Genomic DNA, 27,494 nt, shown 5'->3' with positions numbered 1-27,494 from the left:
ATCTTTTGAATATGCAATTTAGAAGTGTCTCAGGGCTGGGAGGATATTTAAGGGAAAGAGCAAGAACCTTGTGGCTTTTTTTCTCTTCTTCTCCTTCTTTTCTTCTGCTTCTCCTCCAACTTCTCCTCAGGCTTCTTCTTGTCCTTGTGACTCTTCTTCTTCTTCTTCTTTTTCTTGACCTGCTTACCACCATTTCTACACAACCGGTCGGTTACATTTTTGCTGCATTGTCACTTTGGACATCGCAATAAACTGGTATGTCATCCATTTCCCTTCAATATTAACTTATTGAGACTTTTGTTCTATGTGGAGAATAACCTGACATCAGGCTTTGATCTGGTCTTCAGTTATATGGTAAATTTATCCGAGTAATGTACTCTCTACCTCTGAGTTGAATAGAAAAGATTGAGTATCATGTAATTTAAGTTATATTTCTTAACCTCTGAATATCTCAACCTAGATGTCTGGGCTGTTCTTCTATGTTAAGAAGGTCACTGAATAATTTTAGTCTATATCTGCCATCACTGAACTAAGATAGGGACTAATTAGTGTCCCAATGACCTTAGTTATACGGTAAGTTTCACTGGACACTATTCAAACCCTTAACCTCTGAGTTGGACAGACAAGATTGTGTATCATGTTTTACAACCTCCGAATACTCCAACTCAGACATCAAGGCTATTCTTCTATGTTAATAAAGAAACTGAATAGTTTCATTAATTTATGTATGCCATCCCTGAACTGAAGACTGATATCAGATCACTAGAACGTAATTATTATAGAGTCTATATTCTTAATTATTAGTTAATTATTTCTTTCAATCGATATATAGAAGTAAAGTTATTTTTAAATGGAGTCAGATTAAATTAATTATTATGTACTTTACTTTGAAATCCTCATTTTAACACCGGTACGACGGAATACGTATTGGGGAGATATTATTATTTGTGTCTAGATATTTCCTCCCCTACACCAGCGAATGTTTATCTAGGTCCTCTCAGGGTAATGCTAAGCTAAATGCAAATTATTACATCACTGTAGTTATTTATAAGGCCCCTTGAACAACCGTGACAGGGAGCAAAACAAACTCTGGCGAGTGCTTGCCACCATCTTCAGTCATAAACAAGTTAAAGTTTTTCTCGCTGCAGATGTTTGTTTGATTTGCTGTTTCCATTACGATTGTGTCCAGGTGTGTTTTCCACTACAAGCTCATGAAATTACACGACTGACTTAATATCAAACAAATATCTAAACAATAACTAACATGGTCATGTGAAGGTGTCTCAAAAAAAAAGTTGAAAAGTGAAAGCAGCAGTGTGTAGACAGTGTTGCGTCAAGAGACAGTAGTCTCCAGACCGACAGGGGGCGCCGGAGGCTCCAAATGAGTTGTCAGCCTGAACTGTCATGGCGGCCCCCTGTCGCAGGTTTATGTCACAGTGAAACGGCCAACAAATGATCACAGAGTCACGGGATGAGATTAACATCGAACCGAGTCGTATTCAGGTGAGACTCGACCCCTCCTGAACTGCGGGTCTTGGTCTGTCCCTGCGGACACGCCGGGAGGCAAAAGACACGTTTCGTGTCTCGAAGACAGTCGAGCGAGGAGGTCAGAGGACCGAAGCTCACGCAAATATACGATGTTTTACACTTTACAGGTGAGAAACCGAAAGTAAACCGAATCTTCTGCTGCTGTTCGGAGGCGATTCGAGCTCGTTGACCTTTCGGCTGCTACAGTTATTATAATTATCCCCCAGTTTCCGTTCCCTTTCATATCAAATAGACGCCTTAGTCCCACTTTAGTGATGATGAAGTCCTCCGACTGTGTCCTTTTGTTTCCGAGTTTCAGTCACGATTGGTTTTTTTTTTTTATTCGTATCAGACAGCCACAACCTAAAAATACTCGTTGAAATTGAAATAGTGATTTAAATAATACAACAGCGACCAGGGGCACAAGTGAACTGTGTCAACTGAACGTTGACACAGAAGCCCCCATACAGCAGTTGTTTGTCAAAATATTTATTGATTGATTATTGAGACTAGGAAATATTTGATTTGACAGCCAGTTTGTTGCGATCACATTATCCCTGTTCAGCCGTTGTGATGCCATGATGTCTGCAGTCGTTTGCTGATCATACAACAGGAGGCCAGTGTGATGATTCAGTTTGCTCCGCCTTCCTCTGCAGGCATGGCAATGATGTCAGCGATGCGGCGGGCCTGGCGCCTCGCCCACAGCGATGCTCTTCTGTTCGGCAACTTCCTGCCTGCGCCCCTCCTCCCACCCACTCGTAGCTCCGCCCCCCAACTTGTGTATCAACACAGCAGGACGCTGGCGTCCAAACCGGTGAGTCTTGTGTTTGGCTGCCGACCGGTCGCCGCCTGTCCTCACACGTGCTCAGGAGTCTGATGTGTCTGTCGCAGGTCAAAGGTCAGAGCAAGACCCAAAAGGTCCAGAAGGCGAAAGCCAAGCTGGACAAACAGGAAGTGGAGATCAGACAGGGGATGACAGTGGCGGCGCTGGCCCAGGCCATGAACAAAGACTTTGGTGAGACGCAGCGTCAGAGAGCGCCACCGCCTGGAGCATTGCTGTGAAAGTGAAGTTTCGCTGTGTGTTCAGATCATGTGCTGGAGGCGCTGCTGAACACCACCGTGGACCTGGACTCGTTGGAGCTTGACTCGGTCCTGGAGGACCGCTGGATCAAGGAGGTGGTGACGCGGTCTGGCATGAAGTTCCGCTGGGCCAAGCTGAGCGCCAGCAAAGAGAAAATCAACCGGGACGCTCGGCCCAGGTATGTCAGCCAATCACCGGAGCCGATGGCCAATAAGGCCGGCCCGTTCAATTCAGTGGGGTTACGCTGAAAAAGTCCACCATTTTCAAACGGTTTCTGGGTTACCTCCGCATTATGCAGCTCTCTACAGTAGCATTTCTCAACTGGTGGGTCATGACCCAAAAGTGGGTCGCAGAGCTGTTTTGATGTTCATAGAGAAAATGGTGGAAATTTATTTTGCAGGGAACACAATTCAATTCAGTTATTTCAGTAATTTATTTCCTAGACATGATAGGAAGTGGGTTAAGGTTTTTATTTTTTGTGGAATAAATTTGGGTCACGACTTCATTTAGTCCTGCATGGGATTTGTAGCTGCAGTACCACAAATGGCCACGGGGGGGGGATTGCTACGCCATAATATTGCCGGTCCGGTATCCAGTTCTTGCATCCAATACATCCATGCCTGCACCAGGCTAATCTGATCCCTGACCCCCGCCAGGCCTCCGGCTGACCCAGGCAGCCTGGTGCCGCGGCCCCCTGTGGTGACCATCATGGGGCACGTGGACCACGGGAAGACCACGCTGCTGGACAGCCTGAGGAAGAGCCAGGTGGCCGCCACTGAGGCTGGCGGCATCACGCAGCACATTGGAGCCTTTCTGGGTGAACAGGCGCAACACGCCTCGCAACACCTGCGCCTCCGTCCAGCGGCGCCACGCCAGCACCGCTAACGCCCCACATCAATTCTTCCCCGCAGTCCAGCTGCCCACCGGAGAGAAGATCACCTTCTTGGACACGCCGGGTCACGCCGCCTTCTCGTCCATGAGAGCCCGAGGCGCCGACGCCACCGACATCGTCATCCTGGTGGTGGCAGCGGACGACGGCGTGATGGACCAGACGGTGGAGTCCGTCCAGCACGCCAGGAGGGCCAAAGGTAGGGCGCTGGGCCGCCACCATGGGGAGAATGTAGCCCTAGCCCTGACCTATAGGACAGTAGGAACAGGCTAATATAGGTTTATTACTAATGTTTAAATTTTTTGCCATATATTTTTATTATAATAATTATTCATCAGGATAGTCACAGAAATATGACATGTGAAATATGCGTAAGTATAGACAACGGAAACACAAGACGACAGTACAGAGAGTAAAAAATAAGTAATAAAAATATGTACAGTATATAGCAAATAATTAAATAGATTCTGCCTCATTCTTTTTCACAAGAACAAGAAATGTAATTGAAATACAAACAACTGTAGTACTAATTATTATAATTAAAAAAAGAAAAACATTAACGTAGTCATTTCTGGTTCCCACTCATTGCTGCTCCTACGTGAGTCATGATGTCACCCAACGCAGAGTTCGGCCGACGATGTCTAATGTTGCTGTTGCTGTTGCGGTTGTGCGGCAGTGCCGATGATCGTGGCGGTGAACAAGTGCGACAAGCCGCAGGCCGACGCCCAGCGGGTGAAGCAGGAGCTGCTGGGTCACGACGTGGTGTGCGAGGAGTTCGGCGGCGATGTCCAGGCCATCCACGTCTCCGCCCTCAAGGTGAGCAGAACACGTGAGAGGAGGCCGGCCAGGGCGCTGGGACATCATCATCATCATCATCATCATCATCATCATCATGACATCATCTCTGTCACGTTGCCAGGGCGACAACCTGCTGTCCCTGGCTGAGGCCACAGTGGCGCTGGCCGAGGTCATGGAGCTGAAGGCGGAGCCCAGCGGGCCAGTGGAGGGCGTGGTCATCGAGAGCCGCACCGACCGTGGCAAAGGGTGAGTGGGCGTGGCTCGCCCATCTGTCCACATATCTGTCTGTCTGTCTGTCCATCTGCCTGCCTGCCTACCTGCTCGTCTGTCCCTCTGTCTGACTGCCTGTCTGTCTTGTCTGTCCGTCCACCCGTCTGTCTCTCTTTCTCTCTCTCTCTCCATTTATCTGTCTGTCCATCCGTCTCTGTCGTCTGTCTGTCCCCCTGTCTTCCTGCCTGCCTGTCCGTCTGTCCCTCTGTCCGACTGTCTGTCTCTGCTTCTCTCTCTGTCCGTCCATCTGTCCGTCTGCCTGTCTGTCCATCTTTCTGCCCGCATCGTGTCTCACTCTCACCACTGGCTGGCCTTCCCTCCAGTCCCGTGACGACCACCATCGTCCAGCGGGGGGCGCTGAAGAGGGGCGCAGTGCTGGTGGCGGGGAAGAGCTGGGCCAAGGTGCGCTTCCTGTTTGACGAGAACGGGCGGGTGGTGACAGAGGCGGGGCCGAGCACGGCGGTGGAGGTGGTGGGCTGGAAGGACCTTCCCTCGGCGGGGGAGCTCATCCTGGAGGTGGAGTCTGAGGTGAGAGCTCCGCCCACTCAGGGTAAATTTAAGAGAAAACCCCCCCCCCGGCAGCTGCACTTCCTGTTTGTTCCACACGGGAGCAGCAGCGAGCGCGGGAGGTGGTGGAGTGGCGGTGCTACGAGGAGGAGCAGCAGAGGCTGCAGGAGGAGCAGAGCGTCATCGAGCTGAAGCAGCAGGCGCACCTGCAGGAGTACCGGAAGGAGAGGGAGGGGCTCGGCCACCTGAGCTGGAGGCAGAGGAAGTCGGCTCTGTACCGAGCCAATAAGAACAAGTTCGCCACCAGGCAGAGTGAGAGGGTGGCGAGCGACGAGCGCAGGCTGCAAGTCATCATCAAAGGTGCACACACACACACACACACACACACACACACACACACACACACACACAAAAATCAGGAACTCAATGCCTCGATTAAATAATGGAGTTGTACGGTGCATGCTAGGCCCCGCCCACTGACCGACCTTTGTCACCCCCCCACCACCTTCCCAGGTGACGTGGACGGCTCGGTGGAGGCCATCCTCAACATCCTGGACAGTTACGACGCTCAGCACCAGTGTCAGCTGGACGTCGTTCACTTTGGCGTCGGCGACGTTTCGGAGAATGACGTCAACATGGCAGAGACGTTCACAGGTGGGCGGAGTCCAGGGAGGTGCAAGGGGGGCTACCGAAAGTCCGAGGAGAACTCCCGTAGAAGCGTGATTGGTTAAGACTTGTTGTGACTCCTCCCCTCCCCCGCTTTTCCTCCCAGGGTCCATTTACGGCTTCAATGTCGGGGTGAGCCGCTCCGTCCAGCAGGGGGCAGCCAAGCGCGGCATCCCGCTGCGGCTCCACTCGGTCATCTACAAGCTGATCGACGAGCTGAAGGAAGAGCTGAGCGCCAAGCTGCCGCCGCTCGTCTCCAGGAACGTCCTCGGTGAGACAGTTCTCCTTTTTTTTTTATAAACACGCCGGTCATGTGACCTGCCAATCACACATACTTGTCTCGTCTTGTCTCATTGTGGTGGTGCAGGTGAAGCGATGGTTCTCACCATGTTTGACGTCTCGGTGGGAAAGAAGAAGATTCCGGTTGCCGGCTGCCGAGTCCAGAAGGGTCAACTGGACCGTCGGCTCAAGTTCCAGCTGATTCGAGGACGAGACACCATCTGGGAGGGTGAGTCACAGCGGGACTTGGGTCCGGGGTCTGGAAACCCAGGCATTAGAGGTCCGGGGTCCAGAGAGCAGGGTTCGAGGTCAAGGAACCAGGGTCAAGGTCCAGTGACCAAAAACCAGGGTTAAGGGTCCAGGGGTCCAGGGTTCAAGATCTGATTGGCTATCGCAACGGACTGCACTGCGTTCACTTACAGCAGTCAGGAGCGTGTAATGTTCATTCTGCCGGTCTCAGGCAGATGTCATAGAACCTGACAACCCAAGCTAGCTGAAATATGATTGGATAAAAACTCTACCATAGTGTGCAACAATGGAAGCAGCCAAACCAAGTGGATAAAATGACATCAAGTAAACAGAAGTAACTTGCATGGTCCGTGCACCCGCCTCACCCTGTTCCATCTTCCTCGCAGGCTCTCTGGCAGCACTCAAGCACCACAAAGACGACGTGCAGACGGTGAAGGCGGGGATGGAATGCGGCCTCTTGGCGGACGGAGATGCCGACTTCGAACCCGGTGATGTCATCGTGTGTTTTGAGGAGTCGGACGTCCCGCAGGTCACGTCCTGGGACCCTGGTTTCTGAGTGAGAAGTGCACTTCCCGGAGGGCCAACAACAGACCACAAACTGGAAGTTCTGAGTCAAGCTGCTTAGCCGATAGGAACTCCCTGCCGTGACATCACATCATGTGGCCAATGAGGACGTTCCTTCAGTTGCCGAATGTAACAGGAAGTGCCATCAAACAAAGGTGTGAAAAACTGTTGTTTATTAAAGATTCAGAATTGAACAGACAAAAAAAACACAGCTGCTGTGACATCAGAGCCAGAAATCAATCAATCAATACATCCAGGCTGACCAATCGATCCCAGATCGTCCGTGTGGCTGTTAGGATGCCTGGGTTCAAAGGTTCAATCTGAGTTCTGTTTGAAAAAAAAACCAAAAAAAAACACAACGAGGACTCCAGCTCTCCGATTGGACAGTTTGTCTAACCACAGTTGAGGGGTGGGATCAGCTGTGACATCACTTCCTCTTGGCCTTGGCCGGCTTGGCGAGTAGCGCGGGGTCGATCTGATCGGGGGTCAGGCCTCGCACGGAGAAGAGTCGGGCGGCGCGCTCGGCCAGCGTTCCGCCGCACTTCAGGCCGCGACGCATCAGTTCCTCCTTCAGGACGTCCAGACCCAGACGCTCTAGCTGCTCCACGGAGGAGGCGGCCGCCACGTCCACACACACCTGCGCACAGCAAGTTCATGTCAACATAGGCAAGAAAACTGAGTCTCAAGGACCGACTTGTTACAGCTGAAATACAAATTAATATGAAAGACTATTAAAATCATTTGTTCTTAAAAAGTATTCGAATGATCTGTCGAGAACATTTCAAACTGAAAACTTGAAAGTCAACAATGGGTAACTAGCATGTCTGACCTCTTCTGAAGAGCTGCTGCTTCCTGGGACCTCCTGGTCCTCTGGGGATCTGGTGGTCTGATCTCTGGAGGCTCCTGGGGCCTCCTGGGGCCTTGCAGTCTGGTTTCCTGATGTTCGTGGTTCCTCCTGGTCCTCCGGGGGCCTTGTTGTCTGATCCATGGAGGTACTTGGGGCCTCCTGATCCTCTGATGACTTCATGGTCTGGTTTCCTGAGGTTCCTGGGGCCTCCTGATCCTCTGATGACTTCACGGTCTGGTTTCCTGAGGTTCCTGGGGCCTCCTGATCCTCTGATGACTTCACGGTCTGGGTTCCTGAGGTTCCTGGGGCCTCCTGATCCTCTGAAGACTTCACGGTCTGGTTTCCTGAGGTTCCTGGGGCCTCCTGATCCTCTGAAGACTTCACGGTCTGGTTTCCTGAGGTTCCTGGGGCCTCCTGATCCTTTGAGGACCTGGTCTTGAGACTTCTGGAGGTTCCTGGGGTCTCCTGGTCCTCTGAGGACCTGGTTCTCCGGGCTCCTGAAGTTTCCTGGTGAAGCCCTGCTGAGGTGGTGCTACAGGCAGACGTCGAAGAACCTTGTCAGTAAAAATAAAATGCAACTCTTGTGACAAAGCGTCAGGTGTGAGGAGTACCTCCTCCCTACCTGCTCTTCCACTTAGGCTCCGCCCCCTCAGTGGGAGTTCCAGCACTTGATGATGAAGACTCTTGGTCGTCATCGTCTTCCTCAGAACTCGGCAGCTCATCCAGACCCGTCCTGTGATGGGTGACAGTTCCAGATGAGACCACCAGGGTTGGCTCCACCCACGCAGCCGTGGTTTTTTGAAGCTCACTCACCAGAAACAAGCCGTCGCTGCCGTCTTCTTCTTTTTCTTCTGCGGTGGCTCCTCGCTCTGTCCGGGGTTCATTCTCTTTGTGGTTGGTACGTCGTCGATCTTCACCTGTCCACTAGAGGACGCCTGCAGACCTGTAACACACAGTCACCAGGCGGTTCCGGGTCAGCATGTTGATTACAGGACGGGGGGGTCAGATCGCAGTGGCGATGGCGGCGCTAACCTTTGATGACTGAGTCCTCGAGGCGCTCCGACAGGTCGTGGCACTGCCGCTGGTACTCCGGGTCGCTGAACTGGTGTTTGGGTTCCTTCAGCTTCCTCTGCAGACGATCCGTACGCCGCTGCTCCTTCTCGGCCTCGCGCTCCGCCTGCTTCTTCAGCCACGCCGCCATCCTGCACGCCACACGATCACACGGTTACAGCGGGCAGCCGTCAGCGGAGGGACGGGCGCTCTCGCTCTTCCTCGCTCACTCTTTCTCGTGGTTGACGTCACGCAGGCGCCGCCCGCTCAGGTCTCTGCACGCCTCGCGGTTGGTCGTCTTTTCGATCTGAGCGCCGAGAGCTCGCAGCATGGAGCCGAACCCTGCAACACACGCAGCGTCACAAACCACAGGAGGACAAAATGCGCACGGCGCCGCTGCTTGGCTTCAGTTGCGTCTGAACGCACCTCCCTTCCCTCCAAGGAGCCGGGGCTCCAGGCGATAGACGGATCCATGCTGAAGAGGAGCGTCCAGAGCAGAGACTCGAGCGTTTGTTACCACAAACAGGTCTGATGTGGACAGTCCCTGCAAGCAAACAACACACAGACAGAGACAGTTAGAGTTCAATCATACTAAACGAGAATCATTCAATGAAGATAATTTCAAGTCAGGTTTATTTTTAACCATCTTCAGAGACGCGCTAAAATAACTTCAAGTCACGCTTCCAATAAGCTGCGTTGAAGTACCTACAATGTTATGTGTTATTTTCAAGCAATTCCAATTTTGTATTCACGAAGAAAGCTCCAGATAAACACGTTGTAAATGTCAGTGTTGGTAGATCAATCCACATGTTGAGATCAATTTTATTTAAAGTTTAAATAACTTTATTCATATATTTATTTATTCTAATTATCGTTAGACGATATGGGTAAGTTGAAAGCAGGATATGTACGTTTTTAGTTAGTAGAGTTCTTCCTTAAAGAATGATGTCCCTTTTGCGACCACACGTTTTAAATAGATATACATTAATTAATATTATTTAAAATGTTACTTTAAGTTTTCCACAACAGAAACTTCAATCCACCACTGGTTGAACGGTTGTTACGCCAGCTAGCTTCTGTTTGATAGCTAACTCGGCTAACTCGTCGGTCCCGGAAGAACAACCTTTCTGCCAGGTGTGTGCCCCGCCGGCGTAAATACTGACCTGCTGCTCACCGAACCGGTCCACAATATCTTGGATCGAAGACTGAACCGGAAACGTCCAGCAGGAGAATCTGAGGTTTGGAGCCACAACGAACACCTCCATGTTAGCTCTTGGGAAGCCACTGCGATTACGAATGCTCAGTGCGCAGGCGCAGTTCTTCTTCTTCTTCGCTTTGTTCCCTGAGACACCCCCACCCCTTACTACATAGCACCCCCTGCCTGCCGCAAAGCACTGCTCAAACATGTATGTTAGGTTTGTTTTTCGGACTTTCAAAACTGATAATCATATCTGCCTCTGTCTGGCTCTGTTTTTTGCTGTTATATTTGTGACGATATCTGACGTCCACTGATGATATTTATTTATTTATTTATTTAACCAGGAGATTGAGATCTCATTTTCAAGGACAATCTGGTCAAGAGTCCATCAAAGATAGCACAACTTTATTGTAAACGTTATCACTATAAATTAGTACTTGTGTACTCGTACTCGTAACAAGGGACGTAGAAACCTTGAAATATATTCTTGTTCGATTATATTCTTTGTTTGCCAGTAATTACGGTTAAATAAATAAAACAAAAAACGTATGGCATCCGGGACCACCAGGTGGCGCTCTGGGGTGACGTGCTCCGCGAGGATTCAAGACTTGTGTGTGTGTGTGTCAGACGGCATTGTGGGTAAAACAACATGGCGACCTTGTGCATGTCCCGGCTCTCGAGACTCCGGTTCACCTCCGGGCTGCGAGGATTTTGCTCGGGCTCCAGCGGTGCCTCCGGCAGCGATCAGCCCGCCTCGCAGACTCCCAAGTCCGGCTTCGCTGCCGCCTTCGAGATGCAGTCGGAGCTCCGTCGGGAAGCGGAGAGCGCCACGGCCGGCAGGACCGGCCCGTCCGCCGGCCAGGAGGAGAGCTTCGCGTCGATGCTCCGCCGCTCCCCGCTCATGCAGATGGGTCCGGCCAAAGACAAGGTGGTGGTCGGGCGGATCTTCCACGTGGTTCAGGACGATCTGTACATCGACTTCGGCGGGAAGTTCCACTGTGTTTGCCGGCAGCCGCCCAACTCGGAGAAGCTCCAGCGGGGCACCAGGGTCCGGCTGCGGCTGCAGGACCTGGAGCTCACTGCCCGCTTCCTGGGCGCCCAGAGCGACACCACGCTGCTGGAGGCCCAGGCTGTGATGCTCGGCCCCATAGAGAGCAGGGACGCCCGGGACTCCCAGGCCCGGAAAGCGGAAGGGAAATCACACGAGGACGTTTGATTTGTGAACTGTGAGCAGCCGGACGCTTAAAAAGACGGAGACAGTCAGTGACACCTTCAGTCAGTCAGTCTGTCAGTCCTGCACTGCGTCCCAGGCTGTCAAGACTGTACTCGTGAAAGAAATACCACGCTGTCATTGGTTCAGGAGTACCTTTATTATCATCATCACGTAATATGTGGTACAGCCCAGCCTGAACACTCGCCTGCTGTACCAGTGTCACTTCGGTGGGCTGCACGGGAACTTCGCACCGGCTGAGGCCCTTTTCAGTTTCATGCTTATTCAATTACTCTGCACTTGCGGGCGTAATATGTTGCATACATACGTTCGTAAGGCTGCGAGGCAACGTTAGCAAATGAGAGAGAATTCCGTGCCAACAGAGCCGTTGGTGCTACTTGTATTTAACACTGCTGTTGTCTTTGCGTAAATAAACTTGTCTTGAGTGTTAGTTTGCGTGTGTGTGTGTCAGTGAGTTTTGTATGGCTTAATTCCATGAGCTGTATACCTAAATAATGCAAATGTTTTTGCTGCGGTGTTATTGCAGTGCAAACAGCAGAGCCTTCATGCTGCTCTTGGATTCCGCTTCTTCATCCACTCATGGTCAGGCATAGCCACTAGGGGGGAGGAGAGGGCATCTCTGTTAGTGTTCTGTTGACACCAGCGCCTTACACCAACAGTTACTGCCATACCTCGGCAATGTTCATCTCGACACTTCCCGTCTCGTTGGAATCCAACTGCTGGAAGGTCCCTGGAAGAAGGAGGGAAAGGTTGAACAAAGGTCAAACGGCAGTGGTTGACGCTAGCTAGCTAGCTAGCTAACAACAGTTCTGCTGAACCTACTGAACATGACCTCCAGTTTGACCAGGCAGCAGGTGAAGTTGTCAAAGTCGATGGTTTCGTTTTCCGCGTAGCGAGCAATCAGCATCTGGTACAGTCGGTTGTTGAGCTTGAACCCTAGGTGGGGGTAGGAAGGTGGGGGGAACGACAGAAGCTACGTGTCATTACTGCGCAGGTGCACACACACAACTCACAGCAGTGGGATTGTCCTCGGCCGCCACCTCCGTTCTCCAGCGCCAGGCGCATCTCGTAGGCACTCATGGAGCCGGAGTGGTCCAGGTCGAACTCCCTGAAGATGCCCTACAGGGAGAGGCGGGGCCACAGGTGGCGTCAGACGGTACAGTACCCATAATCCTCTGGGGAAGGTTCATGGCGATAGCTAGCCTGCTAGCATGTTAAGTGACAATGTCACCGCTACTGAGTCACTGTCTGGTTAGTGATGTGATGCTGAATAAAATGTGGAGTCACCAGCCACTTCCTGATCTTGTTCCACAGGATCTGAAACTCCAGCAGACCGAGCCGGGCGCTGCCATCTTTCTGAGCATCAGTTAAGGTTGTCCAGAACACAGTGCAATACTACCACTACTAATATTGCTACAGACAGGAGCCAAAGTACCTGAGTACTGCAAGTACTTGGTTCTGGCTCCCAGCAGGCTTCGTTTCACATCTGCTGTGCTGAATCTCCATTGACTGGAAGCTGAAAGAGATTTTAGCTCCGAACAGTGTGAGGATACATCCAAGAGGCTGACCATGGCTCTGCAGGACTCCTTGCTAAAGCCGTCAGTCTTCAGGTCGCCGTCTGTCAACGCAATGCAAGATTATTTCTATTCTCATCCAAACAGCATCAACACGACAGATAACGTACAGTTTCAAGTGTTTTTATTATTCACAATTGATCGACATGAATCTTGAGATAGATAGATGGATAGATAGACAGACAGACAGACAGATAGATAGATGGATAGAATCCAGTGTTGGTCAGTTCCTACAGGTTCTAATCCGAATGCCACAGCAACCACCTGAACTCTGAGCCCATGTTGAATCAAACAACGTAACCAGGAAGATGGTTCACTCACGTTTGGACACCACGCGGTTGAGGATGGTCCTGAGCTCTGTGGCGCAGATCTCCATGTCCTGACAAGACACATGACAGACGTGTGAGAACATCCTGCCCTGTCATCTGTCACGTGGGATGTGGGTCACATCACACACGTCGCATCATCGTGGTCAACTCACGTCTCCAGCCAGCCGAGAGAACATGGACCTGAAGGAGGCGTCCACATCGCTCTCAGATATGTCCTCCTGCATTGAAGAAGGAGAAAAAGAAGAAGGAGGAGGAGGAGAGGAAGAAAAGGAAGAAGACAAAGAGGAGGAAGAAGGAGGGATGAAGGAGGAGAAAGAAAAAAAAGCAGGAGGAGGAGAGGAAAAAGACAAAGAGGAGGGATGAAGAAGGAGAAAGAAAAGAAGCAGGAGGAGGAGAGGAAGAAAAGGAAGAAGACAAAGAGGAGGGAGAAGGAGGGATGAAGGGGGTGAAAGAAAAGAAGCAGGAGGAGGAGGAGAGGAAGAAAAGGAAGAAGACAAAGAAGAGAAAGAAGGAGGGATGAAGGGGGAGAAAGAAAAGAAGCAGGAGGAGGAGAGGAAGAAAAGGAAGAAGACAAAGAGGAAGGAGAAGGAGGGATGAAGGGGGTGAAAGAAAAGAAGCAGGAGGAGGAGGAGAGGAAGAAAAGGAAGAAGACAAAGGAGGGAGAAGGAGGGATGAAGGGGAAGAAAGAAAAGAAGCGGGAGGAAGAGGAGACAAAGAAAAAGTCACCGGGCGTATGTGACGTCACGTGATGACCGGACAGAGGACGGCGTCTTGTCGGTCTGCACCTCGGGGTCCAACTGCGCCTCCACCTGGTCGTCCATTTCACTGCAGACACACACACACACACACGGTCAGATGAGGGAACGGAAGCCCAATGCTGCCACTGCTGCCGACCACTCACCCGGCCTCGCTCTGCTTCTCCGTGAAGACCCGCAGCACAAAGTCGGCCTCCTTCCCGGGTTCAAAGGTCGAGGGGACGATGAGGTAGTCGCCCGGCGGGAGGCGGAGCCTGGAGCTCACCTCCCGCATGTTGATGAAGCTCTCTGAGCGGGCGCAGGACGAGCGGCGCAGGAAGAAGTCCTTCTTCATGTGGAGGGCAGGACGGCCGCGGAGCTGCAGGACGGACACTGTGAAAATATGTCGCATAGGGAGAGAGAGAGAGAGAGGGAGAGAGAGCGAGAGAGAGAGAGAGAGAGAGAGAGAGGGCGAGCACGGGGTGCGCGGACTCACTCACCTCATCGGGAACCTGTAAAAAGCAAGTCCAGAGTTGGTACCAGAGCTGCAGTTACCAGGGTGACGGCCTGAACACCGTCCGCCACCCCTGACCTTTGACCTTTGACCTCTGACCTCGTAGATGGCAAAGCCGATGGTGTGGACGTCCTGGCCGTGGCGGCGGTGGCGGCGGCGGTCCTTCTGCATCAGCGCCACCAGGAGGCTGCAGGCGGCCTCGTCATCCTCGGAGTCGTCGTCCTCCTCCAGCAGGCTGATCTTATACTGGGGGTTGATCCAGAAGGTGTCTTTGGTGGGCGCAAAGCATCATGGGACACGTTGTCAGCGACACATCGGGAGTAAAACTTTTTTGTTCAAGAAGCTCAGAAGCAAAGCAAAAAAAAAAAAAACCCGAAAAAGGCACTGTAGTGCAGCTGTGCAATGAAGGTGTGTGGAGTGAGTGTGCAGAGTGTGGAGACAGAGGTTGTTCACTGTGGCGCTGTGGGCGCGGGGTGTACAGAGCAGAGGGGGGCGGGGCCGAGGAACACAGCGCATCCGGTGCTTGGAAGGGTGCAGCAGTGCGGGAAGTGGCTCTTACTGGGGTGGTTCCTGCAGCCACCTGCCGTGCTGCCCCGCCTCCAGCTGCCATCGAACGTCGACGTGCTCCACCGGTGCAGCGAGTCTTCGGCCAGCACGTCCGGAGTCAAGTTACAGATCTCCAGCCGGGAGAACTGACGCAGGAACTCCTGGAAGGACATCCTGCCGCACGGACAGGCGGTCAGGCAGTCAGTCAGTCAGTCAGTCAGACAGGCAGGCAGGCAGGCAGACAGGCAGGCAGACAGTTTTTGTGTCTCCTACCAAAACTCTCCGTCCTCCATCTTGCAGAGCAGCTCGTCTTTGTCAGCAGAGTCAACGGAGCTCCACTCTGAGGAACTGACAGCAACACATCATCAGCCTCATGACCGCAGTGTGTGTGTGTGTTAGTGTGTGTGTGTGTGTGTGTGTGTGTGTGAGAGTGAGACAGACTTGTCACTCCAGGCACCGGTCCACTCCACCTGACCCCAGGGGTTCCTGATTCGGATCAGAAGCTCCTGGCGGCCGCGGTGCTCCACCTGCAGGCCAGCGTTGGTATGAGCAACGCAGCGCAAAAAAAAAAAATCCCAGTTGAGTCATGTGACACCTGTTCCGAGCTCACCTGTCGGAGGGCCGTCACAGAGTAGGCGTGACCTTTGACCAGCTTCTTGAAGGTGACTGCCTCCATGTCAAAGGCACTGGTGATCTAAGAGAAACACACACACACACACACACACAGACACACAATGGCGTTGCAGAATGTGTGCGGGCGTGTGTGCACGCGCGTCAGTGCGTGGCTGTGACTGACGTCGATGGAGCAGCCGATCAGCGATCCTCTCTCCAGGGCCCTGCTGATGATGCGATGCAGACCAGAGGGGGCGCTCTTCAGCTCGTACATCTCGGCCACGCCGCCCGTGAAGTCCTCGAAGCCCTCGGTGGTGCTGCCGCCCGACAGCGCCTCGTACGAGCCGTTGACCCTGGGGAGAGACGGTGCAAACGCAGGAGGCTGAGGGCGAGGGGGGGAGGGAAGGATGGCGAGGGGGGAGGGTGAGAGTTGAGCACCACCCAACTCACTTGGCGTAGGCCTTCTCCAGCAAGGCACTCCAGAACTCGCTGCCCTCGGCTGAGTGCACAAACAGCAGCTCTCCGTCTCTGACGGGCAGGCGGTCGTCGATCACCACGTCCACCCACTCGCCAAACTGCCAGAACTGCAGATAAACAGGACCAGAGACTTGAACCCTCAACACTTTGCTAGTGCCACCTGGTGGTCGGGCCAAGAGGCTGGTTGTAGCTCACCTGGAAGTGGAAGATGCCACTGTATGGCTGGCCGAAGCTCTGGCCGTGAGGGACCACGCGGTGCAGCAGACGCTCATTCAGGGTCAGGGAGCCGATGGCGGCCAGCAGCCAGCAGTCACCTGACAGCAAGTTCAAGTTCAAATCAACCAAACACAAACTTCCCAGTGTGGGCAAGGCTAACGGGGATGCTAAGCTAAAGCCAAAGAGTGGCAGCAGCAGCGGCAGTGACCTCCACAATGTTTGGTCCCAGTGGGGGGCGACAACAAAAGCAGATCATCTTTTATAACGTTGACGAATAAGAAGAAGAAGAAGAAGAAGAAGCTTCACTTAAATGTTGCCGTCACTGTTCCTACAGGGGGCGCCCTTTACAATCAGAGTCCTCTGGTTGGAGATGATGGTCTTTTTTTAATAATCAAAGATATTTATTCACAAACATACATACAGACATACAAAATTCAAGATCCCCACCATCAAACAAATAAACAAACAAAAACAACAACAAAACAGGAACACAATATTACAAACACTATTGCCAAGGTTGGAGTTAGATGAAGGTCATTGTGACAGACTGACTAGAGAAGAGAGGAGAGGCCCGCTGCTCTCAGAAAATTGCTGACAGCCACTTAGCCTGAGCGTACTGTCGAGACGCACTAATAACAGGCTAATGGCTAACAACACTGCTGATGGCACCATTAGGTTGATAGAAACTCTGGACGTGCTTCACTGAGGCTAAAAGGTCCGGCAAGCAGCAACATTAAGAAGCTACTGTTTCGGGCTAACGGTGCTTTAACTGATCAATAGATAATGCCATCAGGGTTGCATTTGTGTGTGGGTGTGTGTGTGTGTGTGTGCGTACGCGCGCATGCGTGTGTGTGTGTGTGCGCTGCTGTCACGTGCGCCTTGTAATAATTTGGTCCCTCTGTCAGTTTGACTCACCCAGCGCTCCCTGGCAGATGTCTGTCCTCGTAGCTCCGCCCACAATGAACTGGGGGTCCTCTGTCAGCTCCTGTAACAACCAATCAGATTGTCCCGTCAGCAAATTTCACCGTAACAGCATCTCACTGGCTAATTGTGCGTTTGCCGTGCCACCGCCACTGTGTGAGCGGTTAGCTTTATCCTCGTGCGTACGGTGGGTCTCTTCCACTCCACCCCCCTGGTTTTCTCCGCAGACGGTCCCAGCTCCTTGAAGCCCAGGGAGGAGGGCTCTACAGGGAACAGGGGGTCCTCGAACAGGCGTCCCTCCTGCAGGCACCCCTCCCTCAGGGCCTGGAAATCCTGGTTCAGGTAGGGGACGGCTTGCTGAGGCGAGCCCAGTCCTCCGGCTTTCTGTCGATCCCTCTGGATCCGCTTGGACACGCCACCTGACATCCTGCTTTTAGGGGAAACAGCTTGTCAGGTTTCAGGGTTTCAACAGGCCTAAAGGATCACTAGGGCCTTGTCAACGTTAGCATTTAGTGTCTGGTCACCATCCCCTGGAAGTCTGACATTCACATTGGTCCAAAATCATAAATGAGAAACATCGCTCATCTGATCAATCCGTCCAATCGGATTGTCTGCTTCCTTCACCAAACACGCTGCTGACGAAAACCTAAAACAGCCCCCTGGTGATTGGTTGCAGAATGGTTTCTATGAAGTTAACCAGATGGTTCCTGTCATGTGGGTCAGTTATGATCTGAGCAAACATATCGAACAGTTCTCAAGTCTCATCGCATTCAGATACCTGTCGTTCAGTGATGTCAGCACTGTCAGCCAATAAGAGAGCTCTCTCCTGCACCAAACAGGAAGTTGCTGTGAACTTCTTCTTCTTCTTCTTCTTCTTCTTCTTCTTCTTCTTCTGCACATCCGTGTCTTGTTTTAGCTCCGCCCCACCGTCACAAAACCCCTCCTGAATGATGCTCCAAGACATCTCTGCAGCCCTTAAAGGGTTAATTTGCAGCTGACGGATGATGTCAGCGCTGCCTGACCTGCTCTCTGAGTGGCTGACAAACATTATTCTACAGAATCCAGTTAAAAGCATATTTTATTTAAAAAAGAGAGAGAAGAAAAACACTTCAGGGCATCTTACCTCACTGCCTGTTTGGTCCTGGTCCTATAGTTCTGGTCCTAGTCCTGGTCCTGGACTGCTCTGGTCTGCCGGGGGTCTGCTCAGGATGCTTTGCTGCAGCATCCAGCCCCGCCCGGTGGGAGGAGCAAGGAGCCACAACATGGTCATTGCAAGTGCCAGTTGCACTGAATGGTTTAGAAATGAAAACATTTCAATATTCCCGTGTTCACTGTTTTATTTACTTCCAATTAATTTGTAATGGTTGTGTTGTGCGTACCTTTATCTAACAATGGGTATTTTAGTGCTGATTGAATTATTTTTCGCATTTATTTTGGGTTTGACATGCTTTTATTTTGAATCCAATCACAGCCACAGAGGAACACCACACATTTCGGAAAGTACCTTGACTCGCCTATCAGTTGGTGGGAGGAGCGAGAATGAGTTTGTTGTTATTTCTTTAAATGCTTATTTGTCTGAGTTTCATTTGCGGCATTTGGGGTTGTTGTGAGGATTTTGGTGTCATTTATTAGCGAATATTTGGTTCAATTTTGGGTTCATGAGCTGGGTTTTGGACGGACATTTTTTGTATTTGTGAAATTTTAATTTGTTTCAACCAAAATGAATGATGTTCTTGATGAAGGGTGAGGGTGAAAGCAGGTTCGTTATTGACGTTTTTCTTTCACCAAAGCGTCAACGTTAAAGAGTGTAATGAAACCTGAAGTGAACTCATGTGACCTGTCCGAATTAATTATTATTTTAGTTTGTCTTTCCATCATAGTTTCCACGTACGTCGCGTGCACGGAGACAGGTCGCTGAGCGCTCAACATACTTCATAATAAACGTCATTAAATTGCGTCAGTTTTTATCTGTATGTATATTATTCTTATTATATGAATATGTTGTAGATTTGCTTTATTTTGGCGTCCACTTCCTCTCCTCCTTGACCTCATTTGCTCTTTTCATATTTCTGCAACACGTAGTGGTTCTCTTCTTTACTTCCTAAAACAAATAAATAATCTAATCTATAATTTTCTCCGTCTCAGAATTTCCTTACTTCTGATTTGTGAAACAACAAATTCCATGAAGCCACACCCAGCACGCCAGCGCCACCTTCAGCAGCGTCCATACCGCAGTCATTGAGCGCACCTGACACAAGAGGGCGCCAGAAACGAAAATCTGTATGGGGGTTTATTATTATTGTAGCAAAATTATTTGCAAACGCCTGCCTCAAATCCGTGTGCGTGTATTCACATTTGTGCGTGTAATCGAGATCAGTGTGTGCGTTTTCACGTCTGTATGTGTGAAACACAGCTTGGTAAATGTTTGTCATCACTGACAACTCCGGCGGGACGCCTAAATTCTTTACCCTAAAGTCTTTGCTCATGTGAATTGCTACACTTCTGATCCACAAATGTGTAGAGCGACACACACACACACACACACACACATCATAAAGGTGAGTTGCTGAGTTTAAATCATGAGTGAATGCCTTTTATTCGGATAATACTGGATTATGTTTATTTATTTGGCTGGTGGATGTTTATTGATTCTCTATAATGGCGTTAGACAGAAAGTGAATGAATACAAGAACAAGGAAGAAACTGCAGCTGTAGGCAGATTGCGACGTCCTGCGGTGACACGGAGTCACGGCTCAGATCATGGCAAAGTTTATCCACTGGGGGGAGACAGAGAAAGATAAGCATGTCAAGTTGTTTCTTGTTGTGGTTCTGCTTAGTGTGAATGGTTTTGTTATATCTCACCTGCTGAAAGTTAAGCTCAATGGAGCCACTGCCCTGCTTGTCCAGCTGATTGAAGACCCCTGAGAAGGCAGAGGGCATGATATCAGTTGCGACCGAGCTGGTGACATTTCATTCGAGCCAGCAACATGTGTGGACGCCTTTCAATGGTCAGAGCACTTGTGTGTCTGGAACAGAATTACTAGTAGACTGGATATGATCAGTCATGCGTTAGCTGCTTGGTTAGCCTGGCTTCGTGGCTCACACGTTAGCTCTCTTCTTAGCTGCTTTATCAGCTTCTGTGCTCACCTCTTCATCAGCTTATGTGTTAGCTTCTGTGTTGGCCACTCGCTCTGCAATCGGTTAGCGGGTTTTACTCACTGAACATCATCTCCAGCTTCATCAGACACCCCACAAAGTTGTCGAAGTCGATGGTCATGTTTGGGTCAGAGTATCTAGCCACCAGCAGCTGGTAGATGGTGTTGTTGAGGGTGAAGCCTGTGGGGTTCATTATAAATTCCACCGTTAGCTCTGCGCCAATGACACATTTCCACAAATAACTTGACACAAAAAAAGGGAAAAAAAATCAGAGTTGCTGATGGACTGGACTGTGTTTACATAACATTTGTTAGTGTACTAACAATGCTAATGGTGCTAACAAACCTCTAGCAAGGAGTAAGCATCCATCAGCCTACTGACAGTAAATCCAGAGAGCAGCAGAGGCAGAAAGAGGGAGAAAAACAGTCAGATACACATCACAGCATGAAGGAGGAGAGGAAGAAGAAGAAGAAGAGGACATATTAGTGGAAACAAGATTCAACTTCTAAAACTAGACCACGTGAGACGCACGTCGGAACAATGACTAGGGGTGAGTCATTCTGCCATTTCCTCTGCAACAGGAGGCGCTTTTATGCTTCCGGAAAGTCTGAATGAACAAACTCGAACCTCATTGTCACATCAGTTCTGTTTATCTGTGTGGCTCTGCCCCTAAGGCTTCAACCAACCGCTGCAATTTGAGAGGTTTGACTCGTGTCAGAAGGCGTGTTGTGGTTTGTGACCCCTCCAGGAGGAAGCTGTCACTCGCAGTGAGAACAGCAGAAGGAAAAACTGACCTGCGTCCCTGAAGGCCACCCTCATCTCTGGCGTGCTCATGGTCCCAGAGTTGTCGCTGTCATTCTTCTTATAGATGGACTGAGGGAGGAAGGAAGCGGTCTGTTAACCCTGTGTCACTACCTCATGTCTCCACCAGGAGGCATCGCGGAGGTCTTACCAGGTAGCGCTGAACCTTCTTCCACAGGGTGGCGAACTCGCCCAGGCCCAGCTTCCCGTCGGTGCTGTTCTGCAGAGGAGTTGAGGAGCTGTAACAAAAGAGATAAGCCAACCCTGCACACGCCTCACCGCCACCTCATCCGTCTGCTCCTGATTGGTGCGTTGGATTCACAGGCACCGCCCCCCTCAGCCTCCACCGCAACAGTCGGGCTCCACACACACAACGTCGCCAGGACGAGGTGACTGAAGGTAGTAAAACTGTGAAGAGATTACTGAAGGATACGTCCATCAGGTTGACCATGACCCGGCAGGTTTCCATGCTGAAGCCGTCGGTCTTGATGTCACTTCCTGTGGAGGAGGAGAAGGAGGCGGAGGCAGAGCAGCAGGAAGGTGAGCAGCCGAGCAGGAACAACAAAGCTTCTTTGCTGCCTTACTTACGCTTGGAGACGATCTTGTTGAGGATAGTCTGGAGCTCCACTGCAGAGATGTGCATGTCCTGAAACACACACAGCGGGCAGCAGACCACATGGTTGGTCACGTAATGACAGTCATCAGAAACTCGGACGAGGCCGGCGGAGACCAAGACTTACGTCTCCGGCCAGCTTGCAGAAGAGGCCTCGGAAGCCTTCGTCCACTTCACTGTCCGACACCGTCTCCTGAAAACGGTGCCGTGGTAATAGTCACGCATCGTCAACAGATACCTGCAGCGGTGCTACTTTAAACTGACCAATCAGAGGCCTCCAAGAGAAATGTGTGTACTTACGTCCTCCAGGTCGGCGCTAACTGGGTCATCACAGGGTCTGACAGGACAGAGGCACAGTGTTACACATGCAAGCACACACCTGACAACAGTGACACCTCTGTGAACACCCCTTCCACCTCTGTGGCCTAAATCCAGAATCTGATCCAGGAACTCGGCCTGAAAAGCTCCATTCAGGAGCAGAACTGAGTAACACACACACACACACACACACACACACACACACACACACACACACACACACACACACACACACACACACACACAGGCGGCAGCGTTGGCCTTACTGGGTGTCGGTCTGCTTCTCTGAAAAGACCCGGATGCAAAAGTCTCCATTGAGGTTGGGCTCGAAGGTGGACGGGACAATCAGGTACTCCCCTGGCGGCAGCTTGAAGCGCGAGCACACCTCCCGCAGGTTGATGAAGGTCTCTGAGCGTGCCGTCTGGGCGTGCGTCTGGAAGAAGTTCTTGTCCAGGTGCACGTCTCTCTTGCCTTGGAACTGTGGAGAAGTGAGCATTCAGATCTACAGTTCCTGCAGAACTCGTTTCAACCAGAGAAACTCTCCTGGCTGTTGGAAGCTAAAAGCACCTCCTCTGTTCCTGCAAGTTATCTTGTTGTTCCTTGCCAGCATGCTAGCTAGCTACAGTAGCTGCAGCTTAATGGTAACTGTGAGAGATGCTTTGTGTGCTTCAGTCTAACTGACTAAGTGAATCTGGCAGCCGGGTGGTTCTGGACGGGTTTGGATGTCCACTGCTCACCTGTCTGGGAAGCTGCAGAGAAGCAGAAGACAGAGATCAGACGCTGCTCACCCTTCACCTCAGGACAAACTTTCCACTTGTGCTTCTCACCTCATAGATGGCGAAGCCAATCGTGTGCATGTCCTCCCCTTGTTTACGGAGCTTCCTGCGGTTCTTCTGGATCAGGCCGACCACAAAACTGCACCCGTCTTCTCCATCATCGGGGTCATCATCCTCCTCCTCCAGCTTGATCACAAACTGAGGGTTCATCCAGAACGTGTCTGCAAAGAAAGGTCTTCCACTTAGAGAAGAACGTCCATCATTCTTCTCAAACGCAGTTAGAAATGAGCCAAAGTAGAATCACAAGCAACATCAGCAGGGGCAAAACCATCACACATTACAAAGGTAGATCTGCCTGGACTAGGACGACCTGGATCTGAGCTCAGCAACCTTCAATTTGACCATTCAGGTCTCCAGTGCTGGTACCTTCTGACTCGGAAGCAGAACTTACAAGGATTGTTCCTGCAGCCTCCAGCTGTGGAGCCTCTCCTCCAGGTGCCATCGAACTTGGAGACACTCCAGTGTTTGACAGAGTCGTCCTCAATGGTGTCAGGGGTCAGCGTGCACAGCTCGACGCGCGAGTAGTGGCGCAGGAAGTCACTGTAGGACATCCTGTCAATGCGGGGATAAGAAGAATTTGAGCTCCTGGTCTGCTGCCAGGACCTGTGCTGACATCCACACCTGCTGCCTACCAGAACTCTCCGTCCTCTGAGTTGGCGTGTGGACAGTCTCCCTGAACGTGGTCCCACTCAGATGATCTGCAGAAACATGAGGACCTTTAGCAGCATGTCGTAGGAGAACCATGTACAGTCCAATTCAGTTTGACTGAAACGGCGGATACCGAAATACAGAAGTTAGAATTTGTTGGAGAATGTCGGATTAAGTCCCTGATCTCGGCACACTCAATCTGCATCTTTGATGGGAATCTGGCCCCATTTTGGACAGGAGGATGGTAGACAACTCCCTGAGGAGAGTGTGTGGCCTGGTGAGACCCCATGTGGAATCACCAACCACAAGGTAGAGGGTCCAAAACCCAACATGAAGACAAGACAAGTGAAGAATTCTTCACCCTCACAAATCTCACCACTACCCTACTCCTCCACCCCAGCCAGCTCAGTGGTCTAGTCCGCCCTGAGACTGGGAGGTTGTGGGTTCGATTCCCGGCCAGGTCATACCAAAGACTACAAAAATGGTACCCCTTGCCTCCCGCAATTGAGGTTGCCCTTGGGGGTTTAGATTACTCAATGATGATTTCACACTAGTTTGCTCAGAGGCTTCCAGTGTGGCCAGCACAACTGTTTGGTGGAATCTCTACTTGGTTCCGGTTCTATTTGGTTACCCATCGCTCCAGGATCCGGTCCACTCCATTTGACCCCACGGGTTCCTCATCCTCACTAGCTTCTCCTGCCGCCCGCGGTAGTTCACCTAGGACACAGAAATCCGTTAAATCATGCCGTCTGGCTCGGGTCTCTCTGCATCTGCAGGAAGTGACATCACCTCTACGGCCCCCGTCAGCGAGTAGGCATGGCCTTTGACCAGTTTCTGCCGGGTGACGGCTTCCGAGTCGGCTGCGCTGGTGATCTGAGGAAAAAAAAATCAGAGAGACACAGTTACCGTGACAACCAGAAGATGTTGACAAAAAAACATTGCACGCGTTTGCGGCGTGCTGGCTGGGGGCGCCGGCTTCACTAACATCGATGGAGCAGCCCAGCAGGGCTCCGGCATCCAGGGCCCTTTTGATGATGGCAAACAGGTTGGAAGGAGGCTTGCGGAGGTCGTAGTTCTCGGCGATGCCTCCGGTGAAATCCTCAAAGCCCTCGGTGGTGGAGCCGCCCGACAGCGCCTCGTAGCAGCCGTTGACTCTGCCAGACAAGTAGGAAGATTACCAAACAGGCCTGGACCTTCAGAAGTCCTGGAGATGCACTCCAGAAGGTCCTGGCCAGGTGCCTTACTTGGCGTAGGCCTTCTCCAGCAGGGCGCTCCAGAACTCCCGGCCCTCGGCCGAGTGGACGAACAGAAGCTCTCCATCTTTGGCGGGCAGCCGGTCGTCAATCACCACGTCCACCCACTCGCCAAACTGCCAGAACTGCAGCAGGGATGGAACCATAACACGTGAGAACTTCCTTCCTCACAAATATCCTGAAAGTCGCTGAACTCTTCCCCTTGAGCCAGAGATTCTGCATGGAAACCTTCTGTTGGACCCATAAGGAAGTGGACCTAGGCAGTTCCTGTCGCTTCCGACCTTCAGGGTATGTGGAGTTCCACAGGGTCTGCTGTTGGCATTAACTGGGGAACTAGAACATCAGATGTCACCTGAAAGTGGAAGATGCCTGCGTAGTCGTCCCCGAAGCCCTGGTCCTGGGGAACCACACGAGCCATCACATACTCGTTGAGTGTCAGAGAGGCGATGGCTGCCAACAGCCAGCAGTCGCCTGGACAGAGAGAAGACCAGAGTCGAGAGCTGGGATCACTCATCCTGCACGCTGACAGGAAGTTCTGTGCACCACATCCTCGTGGATCTCAACGGGGACTACAGAACATTTTGGGGATTTTAATTGGTTCAAACTTGTTTCAGCAAAGAATCTCTAAAAAAAAAATGCCTCTGGCACACATGAAGCCGCCGCCCACTCTCATAACACACTTCAAACTATTGTTCTCAAGTTGGCCTGCGCGCACGCGCGTACACACACACACACAGATCATGAGGGTACAGCTGGAGGCCCTGAGCTGCAATTATGAGCGCTAGCTAACAGATCTAGACAAATTTTCTGTTTGAGTGTGTGGATGTGTGTGTGTGGATCAAAGCAACAGAAAGATCCCAAAAACACAGCGTGATGTCTCACTCAGGAGGGATTCCACCACTCATCATGTTTGTCAGTTACACAACATTTCAGCTGGCGACGCCCACTGACTCATCGCCCCTTGTGTGTGTGCGTGTGCCAGGGTGTGTCCTCTGTAGTCGTAAGTCTTCTCAAGACAGTCTGTCTACCTCAGAAGAACCCCTTGCGGTTCTCTTGCTGTTTCACTGCCTCCTGCTCAGCCAATCAGAGCTCAGGCTTGGCGCCGCCCTGTAATTGGCGGCGGTCAGCTGGTCCTCATTAAGGCTGTGGTGAAAAACAAGGAATTTTGTTGTTGTTCAGCCTCGCTCCAGAGGATTTTCTCGTCTCCTCCTCCGTCTGTATGAACTCTGATTGGCTCCCTCAGGTGCGCTCAGGTGTTTGCTGAACGTTTCCTCGTTGAAAAGGAAACTGAGAGGCTTTGGAGCTCTGCAGCTGCAGCCGTCGTTGCTCTTGGCTGCGGCGCAGTGTGTGTATGTGCTCACACTCCCAGCAGGAAGTCATCAGGAACACCAGTATTAGCAGGAGAGAACTGTGGTGCGTTCAAGAATGTTCGGTATAACTCACCCAGAGCTCCCTGACAGATGTCGGTCCTGGTGGCTCCGCCCAGGATGAACTCAGGGTTAGAGACAAGCTCCTGGGGGCACGGGGGTGGAGACAGACCAGTTATTGCTGTGTTTACTGGCTTTCGTGTTCACAAAATGCTTTTCAGAGTGTGACTTCCGGGGTTTAACAAGTCCGGTTTGTTCAGCTGGACGTCCCGGACAGACGTCACACTGTTGAAGGGAAACTGACCTTGACTTTCTAGCGAAGAAGGAATGAAATTTTCTTGGACGTATTAATGGATGTTTTAGAGTTCCTAGGTATTAGTGGACCTCCGTGGCGGCCTCTGATGGTTTAAAAGTGTAGTTAGAGTTAATGTATTGTTCACAAAGGGATCTGGACACGCAGATTTTTATGCTGGAACCAAAGCCAAATCACAGCCCCGCCACGGTTTATCACAGGCCTGCAGCAGAAACACCTCGATCATTCCAGTCTGCTGAGCGGAATTCTGTGTGTGTGTGTGTGTGTGTGTGTGTGTGTGTGTGTGTGTGTGTGTGTGTGTGTGTGTGTGTGTGTGTGTGTCCAGGCGTGTAGTGACTCATCCCTCTGCTATGTAAAATCTATGACTCACATCTTCCTGCAGAACTCAAAGACAACCGCAAGCACACCAGCAGGAAATCAATACATGTGATAAGCTGACCGCCACATCGATACATCTGGCACAAACAAGTGCGTGCGTGCGTGCGTGCGTGCGTATTAGGTGGAGTCTCAGCCTGCAGTTCTCTTGCCTGCCAGCAAACACAACACAGAGCCCCACCCACCTCCCGCTCCCGGATCCAGGACCGGACCCTAGACCTAGACCCCGGAACTGAGAACCGGGGCCGGACTTGGTCTTACCGTGGGCCGCTTCCAGGTGACTCCGCGGACCTTGTAGGAGCTGCGACCCAGCTCGTTGAAGCCCAGGGCCTCGGGCGCGGCGGGGAAGGTGGGGTCGCAGAAGAGAGATCCGGCGGAGCGACACTGGGCCCGCAGAGACGCGAAGTCCTGGTTCAGGTACCGGACCGCGTTGGCATTGGTTCCGAAGCCCGCGGCCAGGGCCCGCTTCTTGGCCAGGTTGGAGGCCACGCCGGACATGGTGGAGGCAGCAAATCCAGATGCAGACGGTGGGAGAAAGTTTGTAGCGGAACCTCAGTGCGAATGCGGGCGGGGTCTCTCTCTCTCTCTCTCTCTCTCTCTCTCGCTCTCTCTCTCTCTCTCTCTCTCTCTCTCTCTCTGCTCGGTCTCTCTCTCTCTCTCTCTCTCTCTCTCTCTCTCTCTCTGCTCGGTGTCTCTCCGCCTCCCCTCGGACTGAGATCTTCCGGTATCTAAAGT

General features: G+C 51.6%; 5 protein-coding genes across 7 annotated transcripts; 2 read left to right on the top strand and 3 right to left on the bottom strand.

Moving 5' to 3' along the window:
- Window positions 1-75: 75 nt before the first annotated feature.
- On the top strand, window positions 76-7,189 carry mtif2 (mitochondrial translational initiation factor 2). 3 transcript variants are annotated; one of them, XM_076051290.1, is made up of 14 exons: window positions 76-255; window positions 2,184-2,341; window positions 2,419-2,542; window positions 2,615-2,786; window positions 3,265-3,425; window positions 3,520-3,696; window positions 4,174-4,313; window positions 4,417-4,541; window positions 4,889-5,093; window positions 5,180-5,432; window positions 5,586-5,726; window positions 5,845-6,009; window positions 6,106-6,246; window positions 6,653-7,189. In XM_076051290.1, the coding sequence occupies exons 2-14, from the start codon at window positions 2,186-2,188 to the stop codon at window positions 6,820-6,822; spliced, it is 2,130 nt and encodes a 709-aa protein (XP_075907405.1). In that variant the 5' UTR covers window positions 76-255; window positions 2,184-2,185; the 3' UTR covers window positions 6,823-7,189. The 3 variants fall into 3 exon arrangements, with proteins under 3 accessions (XP_075907405.1, XP_075907406.1, XP_075907404.1); XM_076051291.1 differs by lacking the exon at window positions 76-255 and adding an exon at window positions 1,368-1,503; XM_076051289.1 differs by lacking the exon at window positions 76-255 and adding an exon at window positions 1,369-1,655.
- Window positions 6,991-10,057, bottom strand: sde2 (SDE2 telomere maintenance homolog (S. pombe)). The gene is made up of 8 exons (XM_076051292.1): window positions 9,891-10,057; window positions 9,154-9,271; window positions 8,958-9,069; window positions 8,710-8,879; window positions 8,491-8,620; window positions 8,300-8,410; window positions 7,660-8,209; window positions 6,991-7,467 (listed from the first exon to the last, which is right to left on the bottom strand). The coding sequence occupies exons 1-8, from the start codon at window positions 9,990-9,992 to the stop codon at window positions 7,258-7,260; spliced, it is 1,503 nt and encodes a 500-aa protein (XP_075907407.1). The 5' UTR covers window positions 9,993-10,057; the 3' UTR covers window positions 6,991-7,257.
- A 492-nt stretch (window positions 10,058-10,549) lies between these two features.
- On the top strand, window positions 10,550-11,586 carry mrps28 (mitochondrial ribosomal protein S28). Its single transcript, XM_076051294.1, has one exon. The coding sequence runs from the start codon at window positions 10,575-10,577 to the stop codon at window positions 11,139-11,141; it is 567 nt and encodes a 188-aa protein (XP_075907409.1). The 5' UTR covers window positions 10,550-10,574; the 3' UTR covers window positions 11,142-11,586.
- Window positions 11,580-18,469, bottom strand: LOC142904901 (calpain-1 catalytic subunit-like). The gene is made up of 22 exons (XM_076051295.1): window positions 18,203-18,469; window positions 17,266-17,509; window positions 17,074-17,143; window positions 16,138-16,256; window positions 15,916-16,049; window positions 15,650-15,818; window positions 15,464-15,547; window positions 15,295-15,380; window positions 15,127-15,201; window positions 14,867-15,027; window positions 14,407-14,576; window positions 14,294-14,305; window positions 13,961-14,172; window positions 13,845-13,884; window positions 13,212-13,277; window positions 13,052-13,109; window positions 12,710-12,774; window positions 12,444-12,512; window positions 12,197-12,275; window positions 11,979-12,092; window positions 11,828-11,886; window positions 11,580-11,752 (listed from the first exon to the last, which is right to left on the bottom strand). Exons 2-22 carry the CDS (start codon window positions 17,503-17,505, stop codon window positions 11,726-11,728), a joined length of 2,109 nt encoding a protein of 702 aa, XP_075907410.1. The 5' UTR covers window positions 17,506-17,509; window positions 18,203-18,469; the 3' UTR covers window positions 11,580-11,725.
- Window positions 18,470-19,650: 1,181 nt separating this feature from the next.
- On the bottom strand, window positions 19,651-27,356 carry LOC142904981 (calpain-2 catalytic subunit-like). Its single transcript, XM_076051420.1, has 21 exons — window positions 27,021-27,356; window positions 26,148-26,217; window positions 25,057-25,175; window positions 24,696-24,829; window positions 24,437-24,605; window positions 24,241-24,324; window positions 24,083-24,168; window positions 23,436-23,501; window positions 23,195-23,355; window positions 22,795-22,964; window positions 22,705-22,716; window positions 22,234-22,445; window positions 21,950-21,986; window positions 21,777-21,842; window positions 21,625-21,682; window positions 21,470-21,534; window positions 21,188-21,256; window positions 21,030-21,108; window positions 20,299-20,415; window positions 19,942-20,000; window positions 19,651-19,856 (listed from the first exon to the last, which is right to left on the bottom strand). Exons 1-21 carry the CDS (start codon window positions 27,255-27,257, stop codon window positions 19,833-19,835), a joined length of 2,094 nt encoding a protein of 697 aa, XP_075907535.1. The 5' UTR covers window positions 27,258-27,356; the 3' UTR covers window positions 19,651-19,832.
- Window positions 27,357-27,494: the final 138 nt, after the last annotated feature.

This window comes from Nelusetta ayraudi, unplaced genomic scaffold, assembly GCF_046127955.1.
Source record: "Nelusetta ayraudi isolate G7.1 ecotype Tasmania unplaced genomic scaffold, CSIRO-AGI_Nayr_v1 ptg000134l, whole genome shotgun sequence".
Classification (NCBI taxonomy): domain Eukaryota; kingdom Metazoa; phylum Chordata; class Actinopteri; order Tetraodontiformes; family Monacanthidae; genus Nelusetta; species Nelusetta ayraudi.
This window is presented reverse-complemented; position numbering and strand designations above follow the sequence as displayed.

Excerpts from the sequence above, each read along its gene's own strand:
- mtif2 (XM_076051290.1), top strand. The coding sequence starts at position 2,186 with ATGGCAATGATGTCAGCGATGCGGCGGGCCTGGCGCCTCGCCCACAGC. Across the intron at positions 5,433-5,585 it reads GCTGCAAGTCATCATCAAAG|GTGACGTGGACGGCTCGGTG; the intron begins GTGCACACACAC and ends CCACCTTCCCAG. Across the intron at positions 5,727-5,844 it reads CATGGCAGAGACGTTCACAG|GGTCCATTTACGGCTTCAAT; the intron begins GTGGGCGGAGTC and ends TTTTCCTCCCAG.
- sde2 (XM_076051292.1), bottom strand. The coding sequence starts at position 9,992 with ATGGAGGTGTTCGTTGTGGCTCCAAACCTCAGATTCTCCTGCTGGACG. Across the intron at positions 8,880-8,957 it reads GACGTCAACCACGAGAAAGA|GATGGCGGCGTGGCTGAAGA; the intron begins GTGAGCGAGGAA and ends TGTGGCGTGCAG. Across the intron at positions 7,468-7,659 it reads GCAGCAGCTCTTCAGAAGAG|GTGTGTGTGGACGTGGCGGC; the intron begins GTCAGACATGCT and ends TGCTGTGCGCAG.
- mrps28 (XM_076051294.1), top strand. The coding sequence starts at position 10,575 with ATGGCGACCTTGTGCATGTCCCGGCTCTCGAGACTCCGGTTCACCTCC.
- LOC142904901 (XM_076051295.1), bottom strand. The coding sequence starts at position 17,505 with ATGTCAGGTGGCGTGTCCAAGCGGATCCAGAGGGATCGACAGAAAGCC. Across the intron at positions 15,202-15,294 it reads ACCGGTGCCTGGAGTGACAA|TTCCTCAGAGTGGAGCTCCG; the intron begins GTCTGTCTCACT and ends TGTTGCTGTCAG. Across the intron at positions 12,093-12,196 it reads CCTGGCGCTGGAGAACGGAG|GGTTCAAGCTCAACAACCGA; the intron begins GTGGCGGCCGAG and ends ACCCCCACCTAG.
- LOC142904981 (XM_076051420.1), bottom strand. The coding sequence starts at position 27,257 with ATGTCCGGCGTGGCCTCCAACCTGGCCAAGAAGCGGGCCCTGGCCGCG. Across the intron at positions 24,169-24,240 it reads CGCTGACGGGGGCCGTAGAG|GTGAACTACCGCGGGCGGCA; the intron begins GTGATGTCACTT and ends TCTGTGTCCTAG. Across the intron at positions 21,109-21,187 it reads AGAAGGTTCAGCGCTACCTG|TCCATCTATAAGAAGAATGA; the intron begins GTAAGACCTCCG and ends TTCCTCCCTCAG.